This window comes from Hirundo rustica, chromosome 4, assembly GCF_015227805.2.
Source record: "Hirundo rustica isolate bHirRus1 chromosome 4, bHirRus1.pri.v3, whole genome shotgun sequence".
Classification (NCBI taxonomy): Eukaryota; Metazoa; Chordata; class Aves; order Passeriformes; family Hirundinidae; genus Hirundo; species Hirundo rustica.
In genome coordinates, this window is record NC_053453.1 from 54,325,430 (window position 1) to 54,350,473 (window position 25,044).

Below are 25,044 nucleotides of genomic sequence, written 5' to 3' on the forward strand. Positions count from 1 at the left end.
CTGTGTCTGTCTCCTGCCTGCTTGACCGACCCAGATCTTGCAGTCTCCCAGGTTCCTGGGGTGCAGCAGCCTGGGACTTTATTATGGCAGTCACCACAAAGGTCTCTGGCACCTGTCTTGACCTTTCACAGGCCCAATTTCTTCCTATGAGCTCATAGTGTTTAATGGCAATCTTATTTTTGTTGTTGATGGCTGTATTTACACACAGGATGTATAAGAATATCCAATACCTGAGATTGCTGGAAGTCTCTCACTTCATTTTTCCATTAATGCATAAAGTTCTTGTCCCTTCTAGGCAGAATACACGCAGCAGCAGCTATTCCCTTATAAGCAGGACTAGCATTCCCATCTCGACCAAACTGAAGAATTCAGACCACTTGCAGATGCCTCTCTGATTAATTTTGCTCTCCATAGTAGTATGATCTTAGAGAAGTCTTCAGAGAGGCTTGCCTTGCTTCCATGCAATGAGATGGAAACAGTAACTTACTGCAAATGTCTAGTTTGGTCCTCATAGCAGGTGGATTGTGTTTTGTTTCCTATCTTCCTCTCCTTTCAGAGCAATCTCCCAACTTTTTTTTTTTCCTTAAAATTTTGAAACAAAGCATGTACTTAAGCTCAAAACTATTCCAGAGAGGAGGTGTTCCTCCTCTGTGAGGGAAGGAGATCCTTTGATAAGTATCTCTTTTTCCCTTTTTTTTTTTTTTTTTTTAACAGTGTTCTAGCTGTGACCATTGCTTGCATGGGAATGCTTTATTCCTCCTGCATAAGTTATTTGCCTAGGTTGTCATCAGCTGTAGCCTGCCACCCTGTGCAGTTTGTCTAGGCTGGGTATTTCTGGTAGCTTAGGCAGGATTTCTCTTTTTTCACATGCTTTGCAGCAGGGAGGTATGGCCACAGCTACCATGCAGGTATCTCAGGACAATCATGTTTAGCAGGAGCTTTGCATGAGCAGTGTGGAGGTTTGTATAACAGAAGTGGATTCCAAGGAGTCCTTGGTTAATGGCTTAGAAAACCTGTTATTTTAAGACTTTTATTTTTTATTATTATTTTTATAAATTGTACTCTAGTTATAGAGAGCTTTGGCATGTGGCCACATCCCATTCTGCCTCTCTGTGGCAAGAAGGTGGCAGTCAGCTACAGGGTTGATGCGAAAAGCAAGGCAAAGGTGTGTTTTCTGTAGTGGAATAGCATTGTGTTATAGCAGGAATCACTCATTACTTTTCATATGGAATTGCTTAATTGGGATGTTGAAAGGTTAAGCTTTGATTTTGTTTTGATAGTTCTCTACAATATTGTAGGCAAATGTGTAGCACTTCGGTGTCTAATTAGAGGAAAAACCCTGAAAAATACTGATGTGTGTGGGAGAGATGAGTAAAGGTAAAGCAAAGGCGGAAGGGTAAAAGCACGCTTTATTTCTTCATGGAGATAGCCACCCTTGCAAGGGGAGTAACCCTTTAATAAACTGTTACATGAGGATTTATTCTGGTAAAATTCAACAGTCATGACCTCTACTTTTCCCTTTTAAAATACTAGTGAATGGCACTTTGGAGACAGACACCCTCTTTGTCTTCAGAGCATGTGCTGAGGCACTAAGAGGCTGTTCCCTTATCAGAAGGAGCCTGTCAGGGGTTGAAATGGCTGGATCAGTCTCTGCTGCCCTTCTGATCCTTGGTACCTCTGAGGCAGTAGGGGAGCCATCACCATGATGATGTGCTGTGCATCATGGTCCTGCTGTTCCCTTTAGAATAGAATTAAATCTTTTGTGTGTGTCTGGAATATTTGTCTCTGCTGGAGTGGGTTCTCTCAAATGCATGTACTGAGTTATGGCAGAGAAGTGGGAGATTCCAAGAGCCTGAATTCAGGGTATTGCTGAATGCGCACAACTCCCATTTGGGGATATTCTAGCTGTGGAATGACTTGCTGTCCATGTTTTACCCAAGTTAATCATATTAGGTGCAGTTAGTGCCCTGGATACTCTTCAGGATGCACTTTGGGGTGTCCCTCGTTAGCAGAGGGAGCTGCCATGCTGTGCAAGTTGCTCTTGCAGCAGCATGAGATGGGGTTCATTCTCTTTTAGAGATGCCCTTTTGTTCCCTGTTGTTGCAGAGAGAGAAGCTTTCCAGGAGGGGGATAAAGAGGCCAGACTTAATGGTCTTAAGAGTGGATTTATTATTTTTTTTTCTATTTTGTGAAGGAAGGCCTGGGAGTTGTTTCTCTCTAACTGTTTCCAGATGGTGCTGCTGGAACACAAAGATTTCTAGTGTGTTTGGGATGGCGGCTCTGAGACCCCCAGCCCCCCAGCACTTCCTGTGCAGTTCCACAATCCTGCAGGCTTAATCAGAAACAGTCCTGGCTGCTGAGGCAGGCTGCCCCAAGCCCTCTGCTTTCTCCCTCCTCCAGGATTTTTAAACCCTTGCCATTACAGCTCCAGCCTATGAGCTTGTCCACCTCACTTCTTTCTCAAGCTGGCTGTGAGCACTTGCAGTTTTCCGGAGATGAAACTGCATTTGACTAGACTGCTTGAACAATTTATGTCTTTGGGGAAAGGGAAGATGGTTTTTTGTAATGTGAACCTGGGAAAATAATTTCTGTAACTATGTAGGGCAGCTTATGCAATCAGGCCAGTGTGTCCAGGGCACAGAAAATTTCTATTGCACCTATTTGCCTGCAGCACTTAGTATACAGTATGATTTTGTCAGAGTCCTGTGCTGTTGAGCCTCTATCTCTTTTTTGTGCCAATTTCCCTTAGAGCAATACAGATTTAATTTTATATCACAGCCTCTTCACACCCAGCTGACAAATTGACTTCAGCTTTTTTCTTCTGAAGGTAATATGACAACTATAATTTTGTTTGCAAAGTAGGAGTACTCTTGTTTCTTTTTAGCCTTTGAGCAACAGCCTGTGAATATTTGTAAAATCAGCCAAGAAGCTTGTGATCAACTGACTTCCCTTCTGGATCCATGGTGTCATCTCCCTCATCCTGTTCTCTCCTGTATTCTCCATCCTGTTTTTTAAGGAAACAGAACAGTGAAGCTGTCTACTGAGGCAGAGCTCTGTAGTCCTCTTCACCCTGTGAAAGCTTGTAGTCATCATGTTCCAGCAGGCCAGGTTTTCATGCCGTGAGCATGTTTCCCTGTAATGAGTTGGCTTAGTGTGAATTTTGTGTGATATGCTTTCTCAGCCCCATGTAACAATTATGGCATACAAAGGTGCCCCAGTGCTGGATTTTAGAGCTTTGTTATGAGCCCTCTCCTGTTTCTGTTGAGTATAAATTAAGATGAACTGCCATTTCAAAATGCTTCTGCTTAGTAAAAGAGGACGGAAATCAATATTTTGTGCTATTGACTTCTGTGCATGCAGAGTGTCCTTGGATTTGCTGGATCATAGACGTCACACAGTGCACAGCATTCCCACGGGCTTTAACTTGCACTGGATCTATTGTTGCCACTGCAGGTCATGGACCAGCAGAGTCAGACTGTATTTTCTTTATGCCTGGAGCAGGATGAGGATGCTACCATACATAGTCCAAAGAAAGTGTGTTTTTCACATTTAAATTACACTAAATTAATGAAATCTCATCTATTTGAGTAGCTGAAAACGTCCATTGGCTAATCTGGAAAATGAAAAACCTAGCTGGGGGAAAGGCTGCTTCTGACCAGAGAGCTACTTCCATTATTTAGAAAGAAAAAAAGAAGCCGGGGAAGAATCAGCATTGTTATTAAAAATATGTGTAAAATACTTCAATTTTAGCTGTGGAAGTGCTTTTTGTGTATGAAAATCTCTCTTCTCTGCAGCATTAGACATCTCTACTGTAACTCCATATGGGCAGTGTCAGCTTAAAGCTGAGTATGCATTTGTAAACTTGTTGCATCATGAATATTTTAACAGACCTGAAAGTATTTAAACTTTTCTGTGAGGTTTGGTTAGATGTGTATTTATCTGTATTCCATTCTGCAGCTCCTGCTATGCCAATCAATTGTTCTTCCTATTGTGTACATACGGTTTCACAGAAAAGAAGTGGCAGAAGATTGGAGTTAAGAAAATACGTATTTCACAATACAGAAAATTGCACTGACACGTTTGGGTGGCATCACTGGGGCTCTGTTCAACGGGGGTGTTGCCATCCCAAAGTTGCCGTGTTCTATCTGACCACCTTGTGGGCTTCCCTAGCTGACTGCTCCAGACTGTTCAAACTCTGGTCAGACCGGGAGACTATTTTTATTAATCTGACATCACTTTCCTTTTTTGTCTTTACTATGTTGCTGGGCTTCCTGCACGGGGAGCCTCTGGCAAGCCTGGCCCCCCTCCAGCCAGGCTCTGTTGGGGTCCTGCCCCTTCCCGATGGCCGGGCAGAAGACCTGCGGTCCCACAGCGGGCTGCGGGCTCCCTGGGGCCGTGGGTATCATGTCCCTGCTACAGAGCTGGGTGTCCAGCTTTGTGGAGCTGTAAGGCTGGAGTGGACACCCAGGACAAGGACTCCCTTATGCTGTGGGGTTGGAGTGGATGAGGGGCTGCAGGTGGGAGCTGCATTCTCTGGATCCTTCTGAGTCACTGGGGACATGGCAGCACGGGAGCTCTCCTGCCCTATCTGTCCTGCATCGTATTGGCTCCTGCAGAAGACTTGGTATTTTTAGGATATGGGGAAGCTTGGAGCAGGGTGGGGGGGTCGGGCCTAGGCCAGAGACTGCTGTCGCTGCAGCAACAGGGCCAGAATTCCAGGAAGGAAGAGGGGCCGGATGAGCCTCTGTCCTGGCCTCTACTGGGCTGCAGAGCGGGGAGCTCATGGGCGCTTCTCTGCTCCCATGGGCACAGCCACCGGCATCAGGCCCCCACAAGCACTGGGCAGCTGCAGCCCTGCTTTTCCCTCCCTCAAGAAGTGGCCTCAGTCTTTGGGGTGGGTATCGGAAGCCGCGGCTGGTCTAGCCAGCATTCTTCCCAGCCATCAAGGGCAGCTGTGTGCAGTGTACTACTTGTGGTGGCTTTTATCAAAACCTCAGGCTTGTAGTCCCCAAATACACTTAAAAAAAAGGAGGGAGTAGTGAGGTGGGTGGGTGATAAGTGGGTGAAACGTAAAATGCAAGTCCTGCTACTTGCATCCAGCAAATTGTACAGGTTGTTGATGTCAGGGCACTAACAATGAAACAAGGAAGTGGAAGATCTTTGCTAGAATGACGTCTGCACATGTGGAAAACAGCCAAAGCCAGGAAGCAAGTTTAATTGAAAGTGAAGACAGCTGAAGGGAAGCGTCCCATACTATAGACACAGATATTGATGCTGCAGAGTGATTAGCAAGAGCTGTGTATCAGATTAGGGTAAGTATTGAAGGAGAAGGGTGACATTAAGATCTATTTAAAAACTACTAAGTTCAGTTATTCGTTAATAATTGGTGATTCACCCTTAGATCCTACTTTCCCTATTAATTTTATCCAAAGACTATTTGGGGTAGGAGACAGCACACACAATTGAGAAGACAGACAGAATGCATCAGATACACTTGGACAAAGAAATGGTTATTTCCTTTTTGTTTATATGCAATAATTTGTGCAAGTAAGGGTCTGATAAAGAATTGCCTGTTTTCTTAGCAACTGATGCTAAGATCAAGGCATTTAAAGTTTTAGCAGTGCTCTGCCACGGTTAAATACGAAAAAGCCTTTTTCAAGGCAATCCCCCCACCCACCCTGCCTTTCCCCAGCACAGGGTTTCTGTCTTTCCTGTATGCAAGAAGTAAAACAAAAAAGATAGTGAAACCACTGGGCTGTGATGAACAGCACTGGGATTTCTGTCTGGCTCATGATCTTTACTTTTTCTCAACTGTCACTTTCAGATTAATAGCTTCGTAGCCAGTGTTTTCAACAACCCCCTCCCCCCCCTTTTTTTTCCCCCCCTTCTTATTGTGACCATCTTATTCACTGCGCTCTAAAAAAGCGGCTTCTGTTTGTCTAGTACAAGTCTCTGATAAATGCGTAGCTTGTGCTATCTCATCACTTCAAAATCCTATTTTGCTTTCGGGAGGAACAAGTAATTTCTTGTTGCCCTTTTTTCACTGCTCTGTGTAGTCCAAGGGTTTCTGGCTTTCTGGTGCATGGACTCTCCCTTGTCACTTCTTTCCAAGTCACCAGGCTGCTGCCTCACCCATAGCTCTTGGGGGTAGCCAGAGAAGCGACAGATGAGCTGTTCCTGTGAGTTTTGCTGCTGCTGTTCAGAACCCAGCAGGTGGTTATGGAACTTGAAAGTACTACATTAACTTCACTTTTCCTGGCATTGTCAGGAAAGCAGGAATTTGGCAGATCCAGGGAAAGAGATTGCTTGGTTATGTTTCTGAGATTATCTTTGCAATGGAAAGGACTCAGCAATTCAAGCTGAAGCTTGGATTCAGCAGGAGTTGATTTTCTGGCTGGGGGAAATGTGGATGAACGCACTAAGCTAACAGTTCCTACGAGCAAAGTTTTAATCAGCAGACTTTAGGTTTAATTTGGCTGTCAGGAAACAGTTGTTGATAGGCCTCCGTGATTGTTGCATCTGGCAAAATGGCAAGTTGTGATGTAAAATTGATTCATTCTGGTGTCAGGTGAGTCCAAAAATAGGATTATTGCATTTTTAAGATAAAACGTAGTTTTAATTTTAAGATAAAGGGTAGAAGGACTTTCAGACCTTCATTTATGTATTACAGCTGTGACATTTTCCCTAGAGGAATAACTTTATCCCAGTTCTTTGAGACCTTTCATAAGTTAGTGCCACCTGCAGAGATGATCACTTCTTAAAGGCATCTAGTTGGCAGCTCCTTATGTTTTTAAGATGATCTAATTCAGCAGATCTTAGAATTTGTTGAGTGTGGAGGTATCAAAAACTCCAAAGCCTGGCTGTTCTACTCGCACAGGAGAATCTACTTTGAGCCTCAGTCATCTGCAAATGACTGTGCTGAGTTTATCTTCTGACCTGAGGCGGTACCTGTGACTTGCAGTTTGTGGCAGACCTTACTATTGCAAGTGCCAGTGGAAAAGGTCTTGTGTTAGCAAGGCTGGGAAAAGAAAGAATGTAAAAATTATGAAATAAAGGGGTGGTAAAGATTTAGTGGATTTGACTGAGTTGTGACTTTTATCCTGTCAAATCTAATTGGCCTGTACAGAGGCTGTTGCTGGGGTACAGCCGCAATGGTCACACATCCTATGGGAGTGTGGAAGCCCATGTGTGAGATCATCCACATGGTTTGAATAAAATCCCAGTATGTGTTGCAGAAAGCTGATTTATGGTATTAGCTTCTAGTTTTATTCTCCCTACTCTAAAGCAAATTGCAAGTGCCTGAGAAATGGCTTTCAGTGGAAAACAAAGTAATGAAACATCCCAGTGGCAGTTTGATTTGATTTTGCAGGCTAGTGCTACCTAACTCAATTTCTTTATGAATGTCTGGTTGCATGTTGGCATCAGAAGAGAATGTAATTGGCAGGCGGGAGCTGTGCAAAAGAGATGGAGTTATCTGGGGATTCCCTCTCCCATCAGGTCGCTGCCAGAAGGCAGGGTTCCTCTACGTTTGTGGTGGGTACTTAGCTGTGTCAAACCTTCCCTCTCTCTTTTTCACTTCCGTTTTGTGAGATTAGTTTTGTTTTGTGCAGTCAGAGGAGGAGATTGAGCTATAACCCCAGCCTCTGCTGCCTTAGGTTGCCTACTAGCAGGGTTTTTCTGCCTGGATGTTGTTGGACTGTGCTGTTCCAGTTGCAGGAGTTTAACGCTTTCGCTTCTTGCTCTGTTTAGTTTTCAACAAAAGCAAGCTCTGTATGGAATAATCATGCAGCAGGCCCCAGATTCACCATTAGTGACCTGTAAAATTGCCAGCACTGGAGATTATTGGCAGGAGATGGTTTCCCTAGGCGCTTCCGGCCTTCTCTTGGAGAGTTGAGTTCAATTAGAGCAATGATACGCACAGCGGGGTTTTTGCAAAGAGTCCAGTACTTTGGTGGTAGCATTGCTGTATGAAAGGCAAAGAGATATCTTTGGCCTTTTTGTGACCTTAATGCTCCAGCTGCTGCCCTCCTTCTAACCTCTGCTGTCTCGGAACTCTCACTAATGTAACCCTCTTTCACCTCTTCTTTTACCTCCTGATGCAACCATATCCCTCAGACATTTTCAGTCAGCGTTCTGTGAGGTTTGTCTTCCAAAAAGCAAAGTGGAGATTGCGGAGAGTGTGGCATTTTCTCCTCCATTCAATTTTTCTTGTTTCTTTCTGGCTTCTTACTTATTGTGGACTGTCCTCAGATCTCTGTAATCATCTGTCTCTTCACTTTAGTGATTTGCTTCTACTTTCAAAACTGTTCTGTTTCTAGATGTGGTTTCTTGGCACCCAGGTTCTTTGATTTCAGGAAATCCCACAAAGTTCAGTTCTGTCTCCTTTCTGCCATAGCCTCGGGATGACAGTCCCTCTTATTAGTCCCTTATGTGGAGAACATCATCCTGAAAATAACAGTTTTGTTTTCCTTTCTTTATTGTAACTTTCAGCTTGCATTCATTGCCATTATCTTTAGTATAGGTAAGGGCAACTCGTCCCTTAATTCCTTATTCTCTGTGTGGAAATCTTTCTGGTTTTCAGGGTGTTGAGAGAGACTTGCACAGGAGCTTGTCTGAGATACTGACCTTGCAGGTGTGTGTATAAGTACTGTTAAAAGCATGCCTGGAATAGTCTTTCAGGAGAAGACCATCTCTCCTCATACAGGGTGGATGTTTATGGTATTTAGACATACATTGGTAAACTGGAGTTAGTGGGATAAACAATCACAGTGCTTATAAGGTGTACTTACGTTGGGGGAGAAAAAGACTAGCTGCATTTTCATCGTGGTGTTGTTTGTTCTTACTTAAGTTCACAGTTAAAACCCAAAAGCTTTGGGTGGTGTTGTAGTTGATGGTCTCCGTTTGCTTCTTCCAACTTCTCTGTCTTTCCATCTGTTTCTGAATCGTTTGTGGAGGTTTGTACTTAACCTGCTTTCTGGCTGTTAGTATTTGAGAAGAATGTGCTCACACGGTGGCCAGCCTAATTAATTACTGTTAATCCCCAAAAATTGGCTGCCAGAAGTTTTTTTGTCCTTGAAGCTTTCATACTGTGCATGCTACTGTAGCCTGAGAGCTTGAGGAGAGGGTGAATGTTTCCTGGCAGTTTTCCACAGAGAATCAATCCCCTGGGCAGGCTTGAGGTAAAGTGGATGAGGGGGAGGATGGATACAAACTTTAAATAGCATTGCTAGTCTCTGTGCTGAAATACTAGCACCTTGCTTTGCAGCAGGAATTGTGTTAAAGCGTTTTGTGTAAGCTGTGAAATTGTGCCAGTGGCCACAGGCCCTGTGTAGGGTGGTGGACCTCTCTATGGTGGGAGCAGGCCTTTCACTCATATGTCCCAGCACAAAACCTAAGACATCTGAACAAAACCTCTTTCCTGACAGTGGTTGTTCATCTCAGTCAGCTTCATGCCCATAATGTATTTGGTTTTGACAATTTGAGATTGTTTTGCTGTGTTTTGTCAGGGCTTCTCTCTATCTCCTCTCCTTCCCCAAGAGCTGCTGGAGAAAGTGCAGGGCTGACTAAAGAGTTCCTCCGCATAAGTCATAATGGGAGATAGAATTAAAAAGTGATTGTGGAGGTTGGCTGTTTCCTTTCCTCCTCCTCCTCCTGCTCCTCCTAGCATTCTGCTGGGAGTTGCTTGTGAATGCACAGGAGTACCAGGGTGGAATAGATATAGACTTTGTCTAGTATAGTTTATCCTCTGCCCAGACAGAAAGATAGAGGCACGTGAGTGCCCTTTCCCCATTTCAAAGAGGATGTGTTGGAGGGAGAGGAACCAAAAATAAATTAAGAGACAGAAATAAATATTTAGGAAGTATTATGTTATCTTAAACCCCACTGCACTGCTAGAATAGAGATGGGTCTGGGAATTTCACGGAGAAATTCCAGAAGTGTTGGAGGTTCCTATATTCCTGCAGAGCAGGATGACAGAGCTACCAATAACACAAAATGTGTAGGCTCAGAGTCCCTTCTGGGCTGAAGAAATACGGCCTAGAGGATTGATTTCCTGTTGGGAGTGTTGAGGTATTGCACAGGCTTACTGGGGTATTTGAAGTTACATTGACTGCTTTTTAAGTTCATATTAAACTATTAATACAGTTTTGAAGAGGAAAAAAAATGGCACATTTACAGCTAATTTTTAGAGAAACATTTCTTCAAGACTGGACGAGGCGCACAATAGCTTCTGTAATTTTATGTTCAGTTTTGTTCAATTTTCATGATAGTAAACGTGTTTACATATCAAAAATTTTTGGGAAAGGACCAACATTATACATAACTGATATTACAGAGGGTAGAGTAGGATTAGTTTATGCTTATTTTGTGGCTTTGACATTTTTTCTTCTACAGTTTGGCAGATGCAGTTGAAAATAAATTTTGGGTGTATTGGCTTACGTGGGAAAAAAGAAGTTGGCAGAATACTTTAGCTCATTCTACCCCCATTTCATGCAGGTTCTTGACTTTGGCTGAGTTAAGACAGGCCTATATTTCCTTGCTTTCTATTCCTTGTAACCCCTTCATTTGCTCTTTGTTTTCTTGTCTTGCAGAACGAGCCTCTGACTTCAGGTTATCATGGATATCCAGCAAGAGACAATCAAGTAAGTGTCTGATTGCAGTAAATGCATATGTCCGTGCGTCTCTGTACACTTAGGAGTGTTTTGTCTGACAGCTTCCTGGCTGTCATGTTATAGAGTGGAAATAGTTTTGTTCTACTGTGGATTGTTTGTGGAGATGTGATTAATTGAACGAGTTTTTATGGCTTCCAGCAGTATGTTGCAAGGTGCCTGGTAAGGGATTAAATATCATCCACATTACCACCAGCTCAGGAAATTCTTGATTCTTAGACGTGTCACAGCTTAGAATCCCTGTCCTAAACTCCCACTATATCTCCTCAGTGTTAATGAATGTAGATGTTCAGTGCCAGTACACGCTTGACCCTGTTTTATACTTATTGCTGTAATTCTGGCATCTGGGGAGCAAAACACTGAGTTTTTGTGAGAGTCTACTTTGCTGGTGGAGTAGAGAATGGCACGTCCTTTTGGGTTGTTTCTAATATCTGTGAACTTGTCTTGCATTCCTTTTAAGTCCTGCAGGGCCCCTCCCCCTTGCTCTTATTCAGGATGCTCTCCTACAGCAGTAAAAATTACACCGTTCGGTACACTTCATCTGTAAGCATTCTCTTGCCTCCTGACAGAAGACAGAGAAATCCTGGCTGATGAATTTGTATGATAGAAGGAGGAGATGCTTTGGAACAAATGAAATTTAATGGTTGTAAGATACTACTGTCACACATTAAATCTCCCTTCTTAGAACAAAGTTTTTTTCAGTGGTCTGCAGTGCCACTGCAAAGCAGAGTATGAACCAATGTAACAGGAAATTAATATGCGTGGAAAATCAATAATGCAGCGCATTTCAGTAATGAGCAAATAACAAAACCAGAATCAAATTCTTTAATACTCTCAGGTACTGCTATATAAAGAAAGCGATTTTCATCATCTGTTGATGAGGTCTGGGTATGTGTAATAGCAGCTTAATGGGAGATGCTTTTATGAAGGAAGTTCAGCATAAAGCAGCCTCAGCAACTAAAGAGCTTAAATCTTTGGTGCTTGGTATGTGTGTACAAGTCTATAGAAGGAAATTATGCAGAATCTCTGCTGGGATATATTAAACTGCTAACTAGCACAAATAAATACTACACACTGGGATACTGTGAGAATTGTGTTCCTGCTCTGTCCAGGCTAAGTGAGACAAGCTAGGCTGTGAGGTAGAACCAGTGGGATCCTTAAAGTGGTCCGTATCTGCTTTTTGCTTTCCCATGCTGATAGCACCTTCTGTACCCTATTTTGGTGCTTCATTTTACCTACCCATTTAGGGGTGTTTTAAGGTATTTTGGTACCTACCAGTACATCCCACTTCGCAGGTTTCCTCTTTCTCATCGCATAAGAACTCTTCTGATTTGAGAGTCCAGAACTGCTATTGCTAGCAGGTTGTCAGAACAGCATAGATGGGCATGGGAAGCTGTACTACAACCAGTATGTGAAATGAGAATTACAGCCTGGGCAGCCCTGGAGAGCTGTATATGGGTGAAGAGAGGGAGTAATGAATGTTAGCGAGTGTGTGTATGTATTTCAGATGGCAGATAGCTTTATGGAATTTTCTTGGAGGACAAACAGCTGCAGTTTAACTTGTGTGTTTTCATTTAGCAAATGCTTCTAAAAATATTTTTTGGCTGTTTTTTGTTTGTTTTGTTTTTTTTCTTCTTGCTCTCTACAACATTTTGATTTGTAGTAAGTATTTGTCCTTCTGTCTTGCTTGTGTCCCTGAAGCAGCTTAAATTCAGATCTGGTTTTCACTAATGAGGTTTCAAGGCTTTTAGCTAATCTGATTGTGAGCTTCTAACTTGATAGCAGCAGAAAAAGAAGACTTCTGTTGCCACAGGCTGGGGCTGGTGTGGGAGAATCAGTGATGCGTGATCTATCATCTGCCTTTTAGCACTGGGAAAGGAGGAAGTGGAGTATGTATAGGGGTCCTCACCCTGTAACTAAGTAATTATGAGATACAGGAGAAATTGTGTTGGATTTCCTCAAATTAGGAGCTGGATTTGAGCTGGTGAGGGTAAGACAGTGTATCATGCTCTTCTTCATTGCACTTCTTTACTGTAAGTACTTATACTGTGTTTTTTTTCCCACAGTTTTCTTAAGGAGAAGTCGCACAGCAGTGCTTATTTTTAGGGCTTTTCATCCTGTGACCACAGTAGTCAGATTCTGATACGTGGCATCCTACTCCTCCTTCACTTTGAATGCCTTTTTCGTTCCTTCAGGCTCTGAATGCTGTTAATTGCTGGCCGCAAACCTTTCATTGTGTTGTTTTTACACCCTCTAGTGGTTGAATCATATCCAGATGTTCCAGATTATTGGAGTTTTTATTCCTGCCAGTGGAAATATGTGATTGGTTTAAGTCCTTACTTTGACCATTTGGGAATGCTTAGGTCTCCAGAATGGAGTTTATTTTGTATCTTTCCCCAAGTATTTAAGCATTCTGTTGTCATCATGCATGGACAGCAGTACTAGAAGAAATGAGATGGGGTTCATGTTGAGTCTCTTTCTCTCATAATCCTGGTCTTGCGTGATTGCTTTATGATAACCCAAAGCTCTGGATGGTTGTGCAGCCCCCTTGTTCCTCACTTGCCCTGCCAGAGTGCTGCCTTGCTGGACTTTTTGTGGTGATAGGACCTGGGGAGCATGTGTGCTAAATAATTATCGTGTAAGTTTGCCTAAAAAGAGGCTTTCTGTTGCTGAAGTGTTGCTCTACTCGATCTGTGTTACCATCCTGTAAGGAGCTGAAGAGCTCTTTGGGACTATTCTCAGAATTCAAGGTTTGCTCCGTAGATGCCTAATGCACATTCAGGAATGGCAGGGTACCCTTCCTTATCCCAGAGCTAGGATGATGGCAGGGACAAATCCCATGGTAAAGGGAAAATGAGGGAACATTGGTGTAACGTAGTGTAACCTTGCTAAATGAAATGAGAATCAGGTCTTTTGGTGTGGAGAGCTTATTCCCTGGGGACTATTAAGTTTTTTTACCCTCTCTTAGGCCTGCCAACAAAACGGTATTTCTTTTTTTATAATGCAAGCGTCTGCCCAAAATGCAGTGAACCAAGACTTCCTTGCTTCATTTCCCAAGCTGTGACAAACAGCTCTGAGGTACTTTGACTTGGTCTCAACATGGAAAATGGCTAGTACAGCTATACTGATACAGCTTTTACATACAGACAAACTCATCAAGAATACATATTCTTCTTCCAGAAGGCTGTTCCGTGCTGACTTTGCCAGCTCATTTTGTATATAGCCAAGGCCTATGTCGTATTGCTCTAGTGCTTTTCATGTCCAAATGTATTAGACATGATATCTGAGATTTGTTAGAGTGCCGAATACTGGCACTTCTGTGGCAGAATTTGGCAGCTGCACAGAATAATTTTGTTCCTCAACAGGAAGCAAAATGAGCAAGAACACCTTGTTTAGCTGCCACTGAAGGGAAGAGAGGGGGAGAGAGAGTTTATGGAAGTAGGAGGTAATTGCACACCAGAACTGGGTCAGGATGTTAGAGCTATTATACCCCTTCTGTTATGGAAAGTGATCCTCAGCTAACGCAAAGGGTTAGGATATTGGTTTGAAGCCTCTTTTAAAAGCTCGTCCTTCCCTAAGTACAATTCTTAAATCAATTGGGCCATTGGCTTGGTACTAATGTGGTGGAAACATTGTTACCTATCACAAGTGACATTTCCTTCAACAGCTTAATTTCAGCAGCTAGTTTTCCATCTGAGCACTCACCAGGCCTGACCTGTTGTTCTCCTGTATGTAGATGAGGCTGCAGCCCAAGGTGCCTATGGCAACTGCTAGGAACAGCTTTATCAGTGTTCTCTCAGTTTTGAGTTCAAGCTTAAGGTGAAATGCTGTTAAATCCTCTTCAATTGCCAGCCTTTTCCCCTGGGTCTTTCCTCACTTGCTGTATTGGAATATCTGACGGGGCATCGCAGGCTCCAGGCGGATGTGTGCGCTGCCTCCCCTGCGGCCATAAGCTGGTGAGGGGAAATTGAACAGCAGTGGTGGCAGCCTGTGAGAACAGGAAGCTTCCCCGTTGCTTTTTTCCTCCCTATTTGTTTTCTTTGCCCAGTCCCTTCTGATGTGGGGAGTTTGGCAAGGAAGACCTTCATCCTGAGATGTGAAGGGTGTGTGAGAGCTCCCATGGGGAGGCAGAACAGCAGGTCACCGGGCTTCCTGTTGGAGCTGGCTGCACAGAGGCACTGCTGCTCATTCGTGGTCTCTTGGCAGCAAGCAGCAGGGATCTTGACACAGGGTTCAGAGGGGGAAATCTGTCCTCTCTCATCTGTGTGGTCTAAGACTCCTTCACCTATCTTCCTTTTCTCCATTATGTGGATGAAGTGTGAATTTGAGAATATTGCCACAACTTGATTAGCAGCGAAGTGGCCCAGCACCGATTAGGATATCCACCCCAAAAATCTCTTGATTTAGTAACAACAAACTTGAGATGCTCTTGCCATGACGCAAATAAAAATGTCACCCTGGATGAAAATGGCTTGGTCACTTGTTTGTTTTTACTTGTACTATGATAGCACCAACCCCAGTCTCTCTAGTGCCCTGCTTGCTCAGTTTTGTAACAGACTCCCTGTTTCAAAGTTTGACTCTAAGTAGTCTTCCTGAATAGTTTTAGTTTTTAATTTGTTTTTCTCCTAGTAACTGACCATGACCATCCAGTGTGTGTGTTATGTGGCTCTGTAACCTGTGAGTTGGTAGCAGTGGAAGTGTTAAGTTATTCAGGAGTTAGAAAGGAGCATGGTTTGTGTGCTTTTGGATTGTTTGTTGCCTACATGCCTTGTTTGAGAAGTGAATTTAATAAAAATTCTTAAACTCAGGGGCAGAAAGAGGTTCTAGAGAGGCTCAAATAATGCTTTAACACCTTACTCTGTGAGTAAATAGCAAGGACAAAGATCATGAAGCTTCTGAGATCCTCCATATAAAATGGAGAAGACCAGGCTCAGTGTTCCTGGTACTTTTGAGGAGTCCCTCTTGGCTTGAAAGCAATCAACCCAGAATTTGGGATGGGACCAAGCTAATGAGGGGAAACCGCTCTAAGCAATTTCCTTATGTTTCAGATTAGGTAGATTAGGATAAATCTTCCAAATCTCCTGTATCCTGGCTCCTACAGCCTCTCTTCAGGCAAGCAATGAAATGTTTCCACACTACTAGACAGGACTGAAGGGATATTCTATTACTGACCTAAGTGCAGTGTCCCATAGAAAATAAGAAGGTTCATTTCAGAGAATGTTGTCTGGACAAAAATGTCCAGTGTATTCAGGAGGTGAGAAGCATCTGGGAGGTAGCTGCACACAAAGGAGTTCAAGACTGTGTAGTGGGAGAACTGCTGGGATGTTACTGCTTCACGAAGCTCTGAAGAGTTTGGGCCAGTTCAGGTGTGCTTACAAAAAGCTGTGTAACACTGCAGGAGGGAAGGAACTTGAAAAGTCCTTTACCACATTGCATCCCATGCTACTTCAAACTCTCAGTACATTCAGAAGGTAAAAACGTGTTGAGAGAGTGAAGAGAGTTAGGTTAAAACAATGTAAATTGTGATATGTGAGAAAGAAAATAGAGAACAGAATGTTTAGCTAAAAACTGAAGGAGGAGTTGGTTACAGATTGAACTTTAAACAATTAAGGATGAATTGGAAAAGCAAGATCCATGGAGTCTAATCTGCTGATACATCTCCCCTGAATCCCGAACTGTCTTGGTCAGGCACTTGCTAGATCACTTGAAGCATGAAGAAGTGGTTCCTTGTTTTCTCAAGCCCAGACTATATCCCTAAGAAACTGCAGGAAAGATACAATAAATGGGATTAAACAAAGCTGTAGGACATAAACCATCAAATAACTTAGCTTGTTGTAAATCTCCTTTCTGAAATTCTGAACCAAGTCTCTATGCTTATATTGGCCACATTCCCCCAATCTCTCCTTTCCTTTGTTTAGCTGATTTCCTAACATCAAACCCCTTAAATAATACAGGAAGCACGATGTCTTGCAGCTGACATGAGTCTTGCAAATAGATCATTCTGGCTATGTATTTATTCCCTTCTTCCCTCATGTCTGCTGCCTTTCTAATCTCTGAACACAAGGCAAGGAGTCCTTTCCATACAGAGCCCTGAATACCATCCATGAACATATCCAGTGAAGTCCATGCCAATGCATGTCTTTCTCGTAATCAATAAGAAAAGATAAGAAGGAACCACGGAGAAAAAAATTGTAAGAGAAGAAATAGTTAAGCGGTGCACGTAATTCAGATACATGGGAAGACTTCCTTGCAGTAAGCTCCTGAAGTCCTATAAGCAGCTTCTCAAGGGAAGTAACAAATACCTTGCTGATGAGTAGTCCGACCAAAGCTCTGGGGTTGTAAGGCGTTGGCAGGAAATGGGCTTGGATGATGTAATACAAATTCCTTTCATGTTTGAGTCCTCTGATTCAAGCAATTTCTCCTCTCTGCTTAAGGGTTAAAGAGAGGAGATTTGAGTCAGCCTTGGGAGAGTACCAGGAGACCACTTTTTCTCCTGTGATGACCATATGAGTGTCACTCCATGTCTATCTTCGAGATTTCCAAGCCCCTCAGTTTCTTTGGCAAGAGGGACAGCATCTTGTTTAGATTTTCCCTTCTGAATGATTATGCCAGAGTGTGGCATGTGTGTTAGAAATAGTCTGGATCTGTTACAGGACTAAAACCAAATAGTGCAGAGAAAACGGCCTGTTGATAGCTATGATATCCTATTGAGGGCATGAAAGCAGCTATTCCGGGTCAGACAGAAGGTCTCTGCCTTCCAGGGTTCTGGCTTTGACCGTGTCTAATAGCAAGTACTTAAAACAGAGGGACCAGCGCCAAGATTCAGTGATACTTCCCCTCTGCTGTGCTCTTGAAGCAATCCTGTGGCTTTAGGATTTCCTGGCTATAGATTTTTATTCTTTTTTTTAAAGTCACCTGTGATAGATTTTTTTCTTTATTGGATTTCTCTAAATGATTTCGGAGCCTGTCTAAACCTTTGGCATCCACAGCATCCTGTGGCATCAAGTCCCTGCATTAGGTGTCTTTTTTTTTTTTTTTTTTTTTTTTTTTAAATGGGGGAAACGTTCTTCTGTACATTGCTAACTTGAAACGGAGGTAGTTTTAAAGCTCTCGGATGAGGGGGACTTGGGGTCCTCAGCATATATATATATATATATATATATATATATATATATATATATATATATATATATATATTTAATCCCTTGAATAATGTGCAGCTGTTATTTCTAGATACCCAGAAGTGTCGCAGCACGATGCTGACGGACAGCCTGTGCTCTGGGGAGCCTCGGCTCTGGCCGCCGTGCCGTGCCGTGCCGTGCCGTGCCGTGCCTTGGCCGTGCCGTGCCGTGCCTTGGCCGTGCCGTGCCGTGCCTTGGCCGTGCCGTGCCTTGGCCGTGCCGCGCCGTGCCTTGGCCGTGCCGCGCCTTGGCCGTGCCGTGCCTTGGCCGTGCCTTGGCCGTGCCGTGCCTTGGCCGTGCCTTGGCCGTGCCGTGCCTTGGCCGTGCCTTGGCCGTGCCGTGCCGTGCCTTGGCCGCGCCGCGCCGTGCCGTGCCGTGCCGTGCCGTGCCTTGGCCGTGCCGCGCCGTGCCTTGGCCGTGCCGTGCCTTGGCCGTGCCGTGCCGTGCCTTGGCCGCGCCGCGCCGTGCCGTGCCGTGCCGTGCCTTGGCCGTGCCGTGCCGTGCCTTGGCCGCGCCGCGCCGTGCCGTGCCGCGCCGTGCCGTGCCGTGCCGTGCCGTGCCGTGCCTTGGCCGTGCCGCGCCGTGCCTTGGCCGTGCCGTGCCTTGGCCGTGCCGTGCCGTGCCTTGGCCGCGCCGCGCCGTGCCGTGCCGTGCCGTGCCTTGGCCGTGCCGTGCCGTGCCTTGGCCGCGCCGCGCCGTGCCGTGCCGTGCCGTGCCGTGCCGTGCCGTGCCGTGCCGTGCCGTGCCGTGCCGTGCCGTGCCGTGCCGCTGGGCTGCCGGGAGAGGGCAGCCGGCGCACGGCCAGCGCTCCCCGCCCCGCCCGCATCCCGGGCCCGCCGCCTCGCTCCGGCCCGCACGGCGCAGCCCGCGGCGGGGACTCGGGGCTCGGCCTCTGGCGTCCCGCAAGCGACTGGGGGTGATTCCTCATAGGTGTTTCTGGAATGGCTCCTCTGGGCCAGGGAAGCTGTGTTTAGAGGGATGGGGAGAGGGCGGCCCCTTCATGCGACCTGCGCTGGCGTTTGGTTCGTTGAAGAGTCACGGTGGAAAGGGTTTCCGCAAAAGTCTTTGATCTGTGAGCAGAGGCAACATCCAGGAGGAGCACTGGAGGAAGAGTGCTCGTAATAGACTCGCTTTTAGAGGGGAGCCTAAGCAGGCGCTCTGTAGACTTTCCTGGCTCCGGCAGGCTCCTGGCCCAAGCTGGTTTCTCCCAGAGGAAAGGGTGCTGCCCGCCGCTGCTGCTGCTCAGAGGGCACTGCAAAAGATGGTCTCCTTTGGGCACGCAGATCCTGCGCTGCAGTGGTGGGTTTTCTCCAGTGTGCATTCTGCACATCATGGAATCTCACAACTTTCAAGTGAATGAAGAGCGTGTGTGTGAATGAATATTATTCTTGCACCTTAATTTTTTTAAAAGGCAGCTAGAGATCCCAAGAAATTTAGTTGGTCAGTGTGGTTACAGAATGTGGAAAGATGCTGAAAAAGATCGGGTGCTTATGGTCAGATCCTTTACTAAAGGAAATTAAGCCAACAGCAGACATACATTCCTAATTTTTAAGGGCTAATCATGTCAGATCAATTTAGTTTTTTCATTTGATATGGCAGCAGGCCTGGCAGACAGAGAAAGCTACTGGCTTTGAACATAGTCCCAGATGACCTTTACATAAACTAGACAAATGAAAGGTAAAATTAAGAAGGGTTTGAATGCCTCATTGGAAAACTGTATGTGGAGCAATTATATCACGCTTTTTTTGTGTGTGTTGTGTGTGTGTCTGATCTGGACTCTTAACGTGGTCTGGCCTGGCTGTCCTGCTGTTCTCTACCGCTCATCAAAATTGAGGGTAATAGAACTGTGACTGAACATATGTATGTACAGGGGCTGGCAGCCTTTGGAAGGTAGGATTAGAAGTTGAAAAGATCACAGTAAATTGCAGAAATGCCCTGAAATCCAACAATGTGAAAATAAGCAAAACCAAGCTGTATCAACAAAGGGAACTGTATATGCGATGTAAAATGGAGACTAACTGGCTAACACTAATATCCAAGGAAAGCACTGGGGTAATAGGAGATAACAAACTGAGTATGTGGTGCTGGTTTTTGTGATCTTGAAAACCTGGAATGCATTTCCAGGTGTGTCAAGTAGCTGCAGAAGACAGTTATTCGTTGCAGCTTACTACAGCAAGTGGAGCGCTTGTACCTGCTTTTAGGCACTTCAGGACGTACACAGGTGAAATGTCCTGGAAAATGTCCAGGGAAGAACAAGAAAAGGAGGCTCAGAGAGCCTGACACAGTAGGAAAATACCAAGCTTGTTTCTTTTAAAAAAGAGGGAGTAGAAAATATGGAGGATGAGGATTGATTATTTACTATGTGCATTGAAGACAGTTTAATTGGTATCAAGAAAGGCTTAAATTGGATATTGTGGAGTAAACCAACATTTTCTAATTCAGTGTAGTAAAGAAGTGGAAGGGTGATTTAGAGGATCAGAGTTCCAGTTTCTAGGAGTCTGTAATAACAAGTTAGGCAGTTCCTGATGGATGTTTGTCTAAACATGCTCTATGCTGTCTCTGAGCATGGAGGACCTCTTGTCTCCCCTGCCCTGTATTTGTGTTATTTTGTGACAGTCAAAAGCTGGTTGTTACCACCAACATTATTCCACAGCCATATGACTACTCCTTCTCTGGTTTTGGGGGTTTTTTTTTGGTGTTTGTTTAAATTGTAAGATAAGTTCCTCTGCTCCTATATGATCTTAAAAGTGCCCAAGATCCTTTCTTTGTGACAGCTGCCTCAGCTCTGTTTCTTCCTGAGCTTGCTTATTACTCAAATGGTGCAGGGTATTCAGCATCTCTGAGTCAGTCCTTCGCTCTGTCTCACAGTAATATCTACTACGTATGAACCTTGGATTGGTCTGATGTTTTGATTTCCTTTTAAGCTCTCTGGTCAGATTTCCATTATAGATGTGTTTAGAAGAAAGATTATTATTATTTTTCTTTAATTAACATAAACAAACCTGCCCTTGCTACTTTACCTGCATGAAGAAAGGACTGAGAGGACTCAGGAGGAGCATTTCCTCAGGCTGAGCAGGGAGTGTGCTCCTGCCTGCCTGGCTGCCTGCAGCTGGGATCTGCTGTGGGAGGGCAGCCTGTGTGCCTTACCCCAAGTACAGCAACTGCTTCAGCAGGACCCGTGTTAATGAATGGGATTGCTTTCTGTTCTGCTGACTTCTCCTGCATGGTGAGTGAGCAGCTCTGCATTGGCTGGGGAGGGATGCTGTGTGCAAGCAGCCTACCTCAGTGAGCTACGCAGATGCTCCTGAGAATAGCTGGTGGATGGAAGATGGTTTCATTCTTAGTATTAAGGGAGAGGTGTTTCCAGCAGTAGCATAATGTTGCTCAGAGCAGGCATTTACCAGATGGTTTCGGCTCCCCTGAGGTTTTGAGATGTGAAAGGGAAGGAGCTGAGAACACACTTTTGATTCATTCCATTAGTACATTAATCGGCACTGTCCTGGCTTAATAAGTCTCTTAGATTTCCCAATGGAAATGGCACATGTAATTCTGCCCAGGTCACGCCCTGCACCCCTGTGTTGAAGCTTTCACAGCAGGACACTATGCTGCTGCAGGGAACATCTGCAAAGCAGGAGTGGGTGGGGGGGTGGCAGGTTTTTTTAGTGGAGGGAGAGATGAGAAAAATCTTTTTAGTAGAAACTGTTAAATAATGCTTGTGGGAGTGAAATAGGTTGTGAGAATCTTCTTGAATTCTGCATTTTAGTGGGGATGTATTTTAAAAATCTTGCAATGGTAATTTGATGTTAGGAGGCTTCCCCCCCCCCCCATTCTGTATTAATTGCCAGCTAGATTGAGTTTTCCAGGAAGTCTGTGATTAGAAGACAAGGGTGCTCTTCCTGATAAAGGTCAGAGGCTGCTGTCTCCAGAGGTTGCTGATAAAATGATGAGAGCTGTCTAACAGATTTCAACAGAAAACCTCAGCAGTTGATGTGCTGCTATTTACTTGGGGGTGAGAGTGGGCAGTCCCCCATGACCTGTCCCTTCCCACCTGTTTCCAAAGGCCAACCAGTTGTTGGGGAGTGGATTTAGTTGCTGCTGCTGCTCACACAAGAGGTTTGTAGTTTGCAGTGTTTTAGGAGGAATCTGTGTTTTTAACTCTTGGTGCATGTGGATTTCAATGAGCTGCACTCTGATGTCACAGCAGCACGAAGCTGGCTTGCTGCCAGGCCCAATAAAGGTTTAGCAATAGGATTACATCGAATGAAATCCATTGAAATTCCTCTGCAGCTGGATTTTGTTGAGGAGACACTTCAGGCACTACCAGCAAACACATATTCACGTTTTCTGGTCCATTGTTCCTACTACACCTGGAGAGCATGGGCTACCCTTTCTTACAGGTCAGGACAGCAGTGGCTAATGTTGGCAACAGTTTGATCCTCATTTTTATTTCTAGGGCACCTGTCACCCTGGCTCCTTGTCGTGGTCTCTCTAAGCTAAACCAGTGCTGCTCATTTCCAAGTGCTTGGAGAACATCTTGTTTTCCAACCATTTATGGCAGCTAGCTCTGATCCTTTGCGGGGTCTGGAGGAAGACTGACAGGGGCCAAAGGAGTAAATGTCATGAGACTTGAGCTTTCTGTTGAAAGCTGAGATAGAGATATTTTACATCCCATGGTATATGTAGCTGGATTTAGGCTCCTTGGTATTTCCAGTAGAATGGCATTTCAGAACTGGGACCTGAACTCTGACAGCAGCGTTGTCCCCAGTTGCTGTCAACTTGATCCCAGACAGAGAACTGCTGTTTTTCTTGAGCAGCTGCTGCTGTGGAGCAGCATACGGGAAAAGTGATCGTCCCTGAACTAATTTGAAATAGACAGATAGAGCTAGCCATCTGAATTTCACAGAAGAATTAATCTAATCACTGTGTAATACGTTCTTACTGGTTTATCATACCTAAAGGGCAAAGTTAACTACATTGAGCGCAATTTGGAGCATTTGATTTCCTTCAGACTTGGACTTTGGATACAGCTGACTATCTGTGTATGAATTTCGAGGTTTCTAGGAGTCTCTAATCCAGTTTGTAGTGACATTTGCATTAGATAACCATAGCAAGGCCTTTATCTGAAAGGGAACCCGCATTCTTCAGGTCACACAAAGATGAAAAAAGATTATTCTGGTCACTGTTGCCTTCTGGAAATTTGGGAACAGGGAACAATTTAATATATTGTTGCTTTGTTATCCAAGTGAGTAACTTCTCTAGCAGTTACCATACTTACCAGGTGGCATGGCTACACTTCAGAGCTTAAATTTGGATTCAGATAAAATGAGACTATATTGCATAGGACCTAGGACACAATAAATGCATGTGTTGATTAGCCATAGTTACTTCAAACAATTAATCTCATCTAAACCGACTGTGAGTTGCTACTCATTCAGTTTGACTGTCTTAGGGATTGGAGGAGTAAGGAGGTTGCAATAATATCTAATGGAAGAGTCTAATTTTGCCAGGATTTGATCTTAAAATACAAGCGTATAGAATTCACAGTACCGTTTATTTGGGTGTGGGTTTTTTGGTTTGTCTTTTTTGTCATGGCTGTCTCCTGTCTCAGAGAAAGAAGGGAAGGTGGATGAGCCTTAATGTGAGCTCAGCTGATGGTGTTTGAAGGTCACAGTATGTGACTCCACAGACTGCAGTGATGGTGAAGATCAGATCTCTAGCTGATCTGCTCCTATGAGAGCCCAAATTGTCCTGATTCGAGTTCAATCATTGACTCAAATACCAGTTTGCTGGGACATCCCATGTTGCAAACTGTGGGTGTTTTCAGTACTCACTGCGTGTGAGATCTGTAAGAAGAGATATGTAGGTATCTGTCTGTATGCCTCTTCTAAGTCCCATATTAAGTATATACACTAAAAAGACTTTGAAGAATGGATTCTCTTTTGTTTATAACATGGGAAAACAGTAGTGTAGTTAGTCTTTACAGATACACACTTTTCTAAATTGTCTTATGCCCGTAATTCCCCAAGGGACCAGTTAGATGGAGGGAACTGTTTGCTGCAGCCAGGAGAGTAATCTAGCTAGATGGTGGTGGCAGAGGTATGGTTAAGGAGTGCTTTGCTCAGAATCAGATCAGAAATAGAATTGCATTTCTGACAATTGACCTTTGCTGATCATTGTGAATTGAAGTTGGGGATGTTATATTCTATAACTAAAATTTTCTGGTACCATTTCTGTCATCTCAAAATCTTCTTGCATTTTATGTCTATTTATACCTCTTATGCTTTATTAATGCCTTTTACGTTTGAACAGTCTGCTGTTCCTTTATGTGGCTTGACAACTGCCAATACCCTTGTTGAAATATTTTGCTTTTAGTTCTGCTAATGGTGATTTTGTCTGGGTTTTCTTACTCCTGCTATGTAATGGAAATATCTGGAGTCCCTGACATGTATATTTGGTCCCTTTCCACCCACCTGTACTTATCACAGGTTGATGCTGTGTTCCACCAAAGTCTTTTAGCAGTTCGGTTTTGTTGTTTTTCGGGAGATGTCATTCAGTGGTATTGGTGTTACCTCTTCATTAGCTGCAGTCATTCCTTTCTTCTTTGCTGATTAGATCCATGTGCCGTTTCCCACACTAAAGCCCTGTTTCAGGCATTCAGCTATTTTGTCTTCATTAGGTACATAAGTCTGCTAGGTAAAGTCATGGATTATTCTTTTCAGAGGGTCAAATGAAAGAACGTTATTTGAATAAAAGAAGAAATAAAGCATGTGTGACAATAAGGATAAAAAAAAAAAGGGGACAGAATGTAGTATTTTCTTGCTGATTTCTTCCCTCTCATAGGTCTATTTACAGTTTGGGGCTTTATTAGTCTTTGAATCTCTTTAAGTTTAAGAAAATGCATTTTATATTCTTAAAAAGGGAACATTAAAACCCAGTTTTCAACCCAAGCAATAAAGGATAGAATTTTATTCCTCTCTCTAGCAACTTTACTGTCCCAGGATTTGTAAACTGCTTTCTAAGCCACAGTAAATTAGATCCCAGCAGTACAGGGCCTCTGTAGATAAATATAGTAGCCATTATACCTTGATATAGTCATATTGTCTAGGAAAATACTACTGTTATTGAAAAGGAATTTGCTCAGGGCAAGAAGGTATCCATTACTTCCTGAATAACTCGCTAACATTGTTAACCTTCCT

At 44.0% G+C, this 25,044-nt stretch overlaps 1 protein-coding gene across 15 annotated transcripts in view; it reads left to right on the forward strand.

Moving 5' to 3' along the window:
* Positions 1 to 25,044, forward strand: part of RBFOX2 (RNA binding fox-1 homolog 2) — a 171,538-nt gene that overhangs the window by 24,576 nt on the left and 121,918 nt on the right. For 14 of the 15 annotated variants that reach the window (XR_005700509.1, XR_009207754.1, XR_009207755.1 and 11 more), the window contains exon 2: positions 10,590 to 10,640. The exons of the other annotated variant lie outside the window; for it this stretch is intronic. Coding sequence is in view for 5 of the 14 variants with exons in the window: in XM_040061845.2 (XP_039917779.1) it covers positions 10,590 to 10,640 (51 nt within the window). In the remaining 9 variants the exon portion in view is untranslated. The remainder of the gene's footprint in view (positions 1 to 10,589; positions 10,641 to 25,044) is intronic. 15 annotated transcript variants of the gene reach the window in all.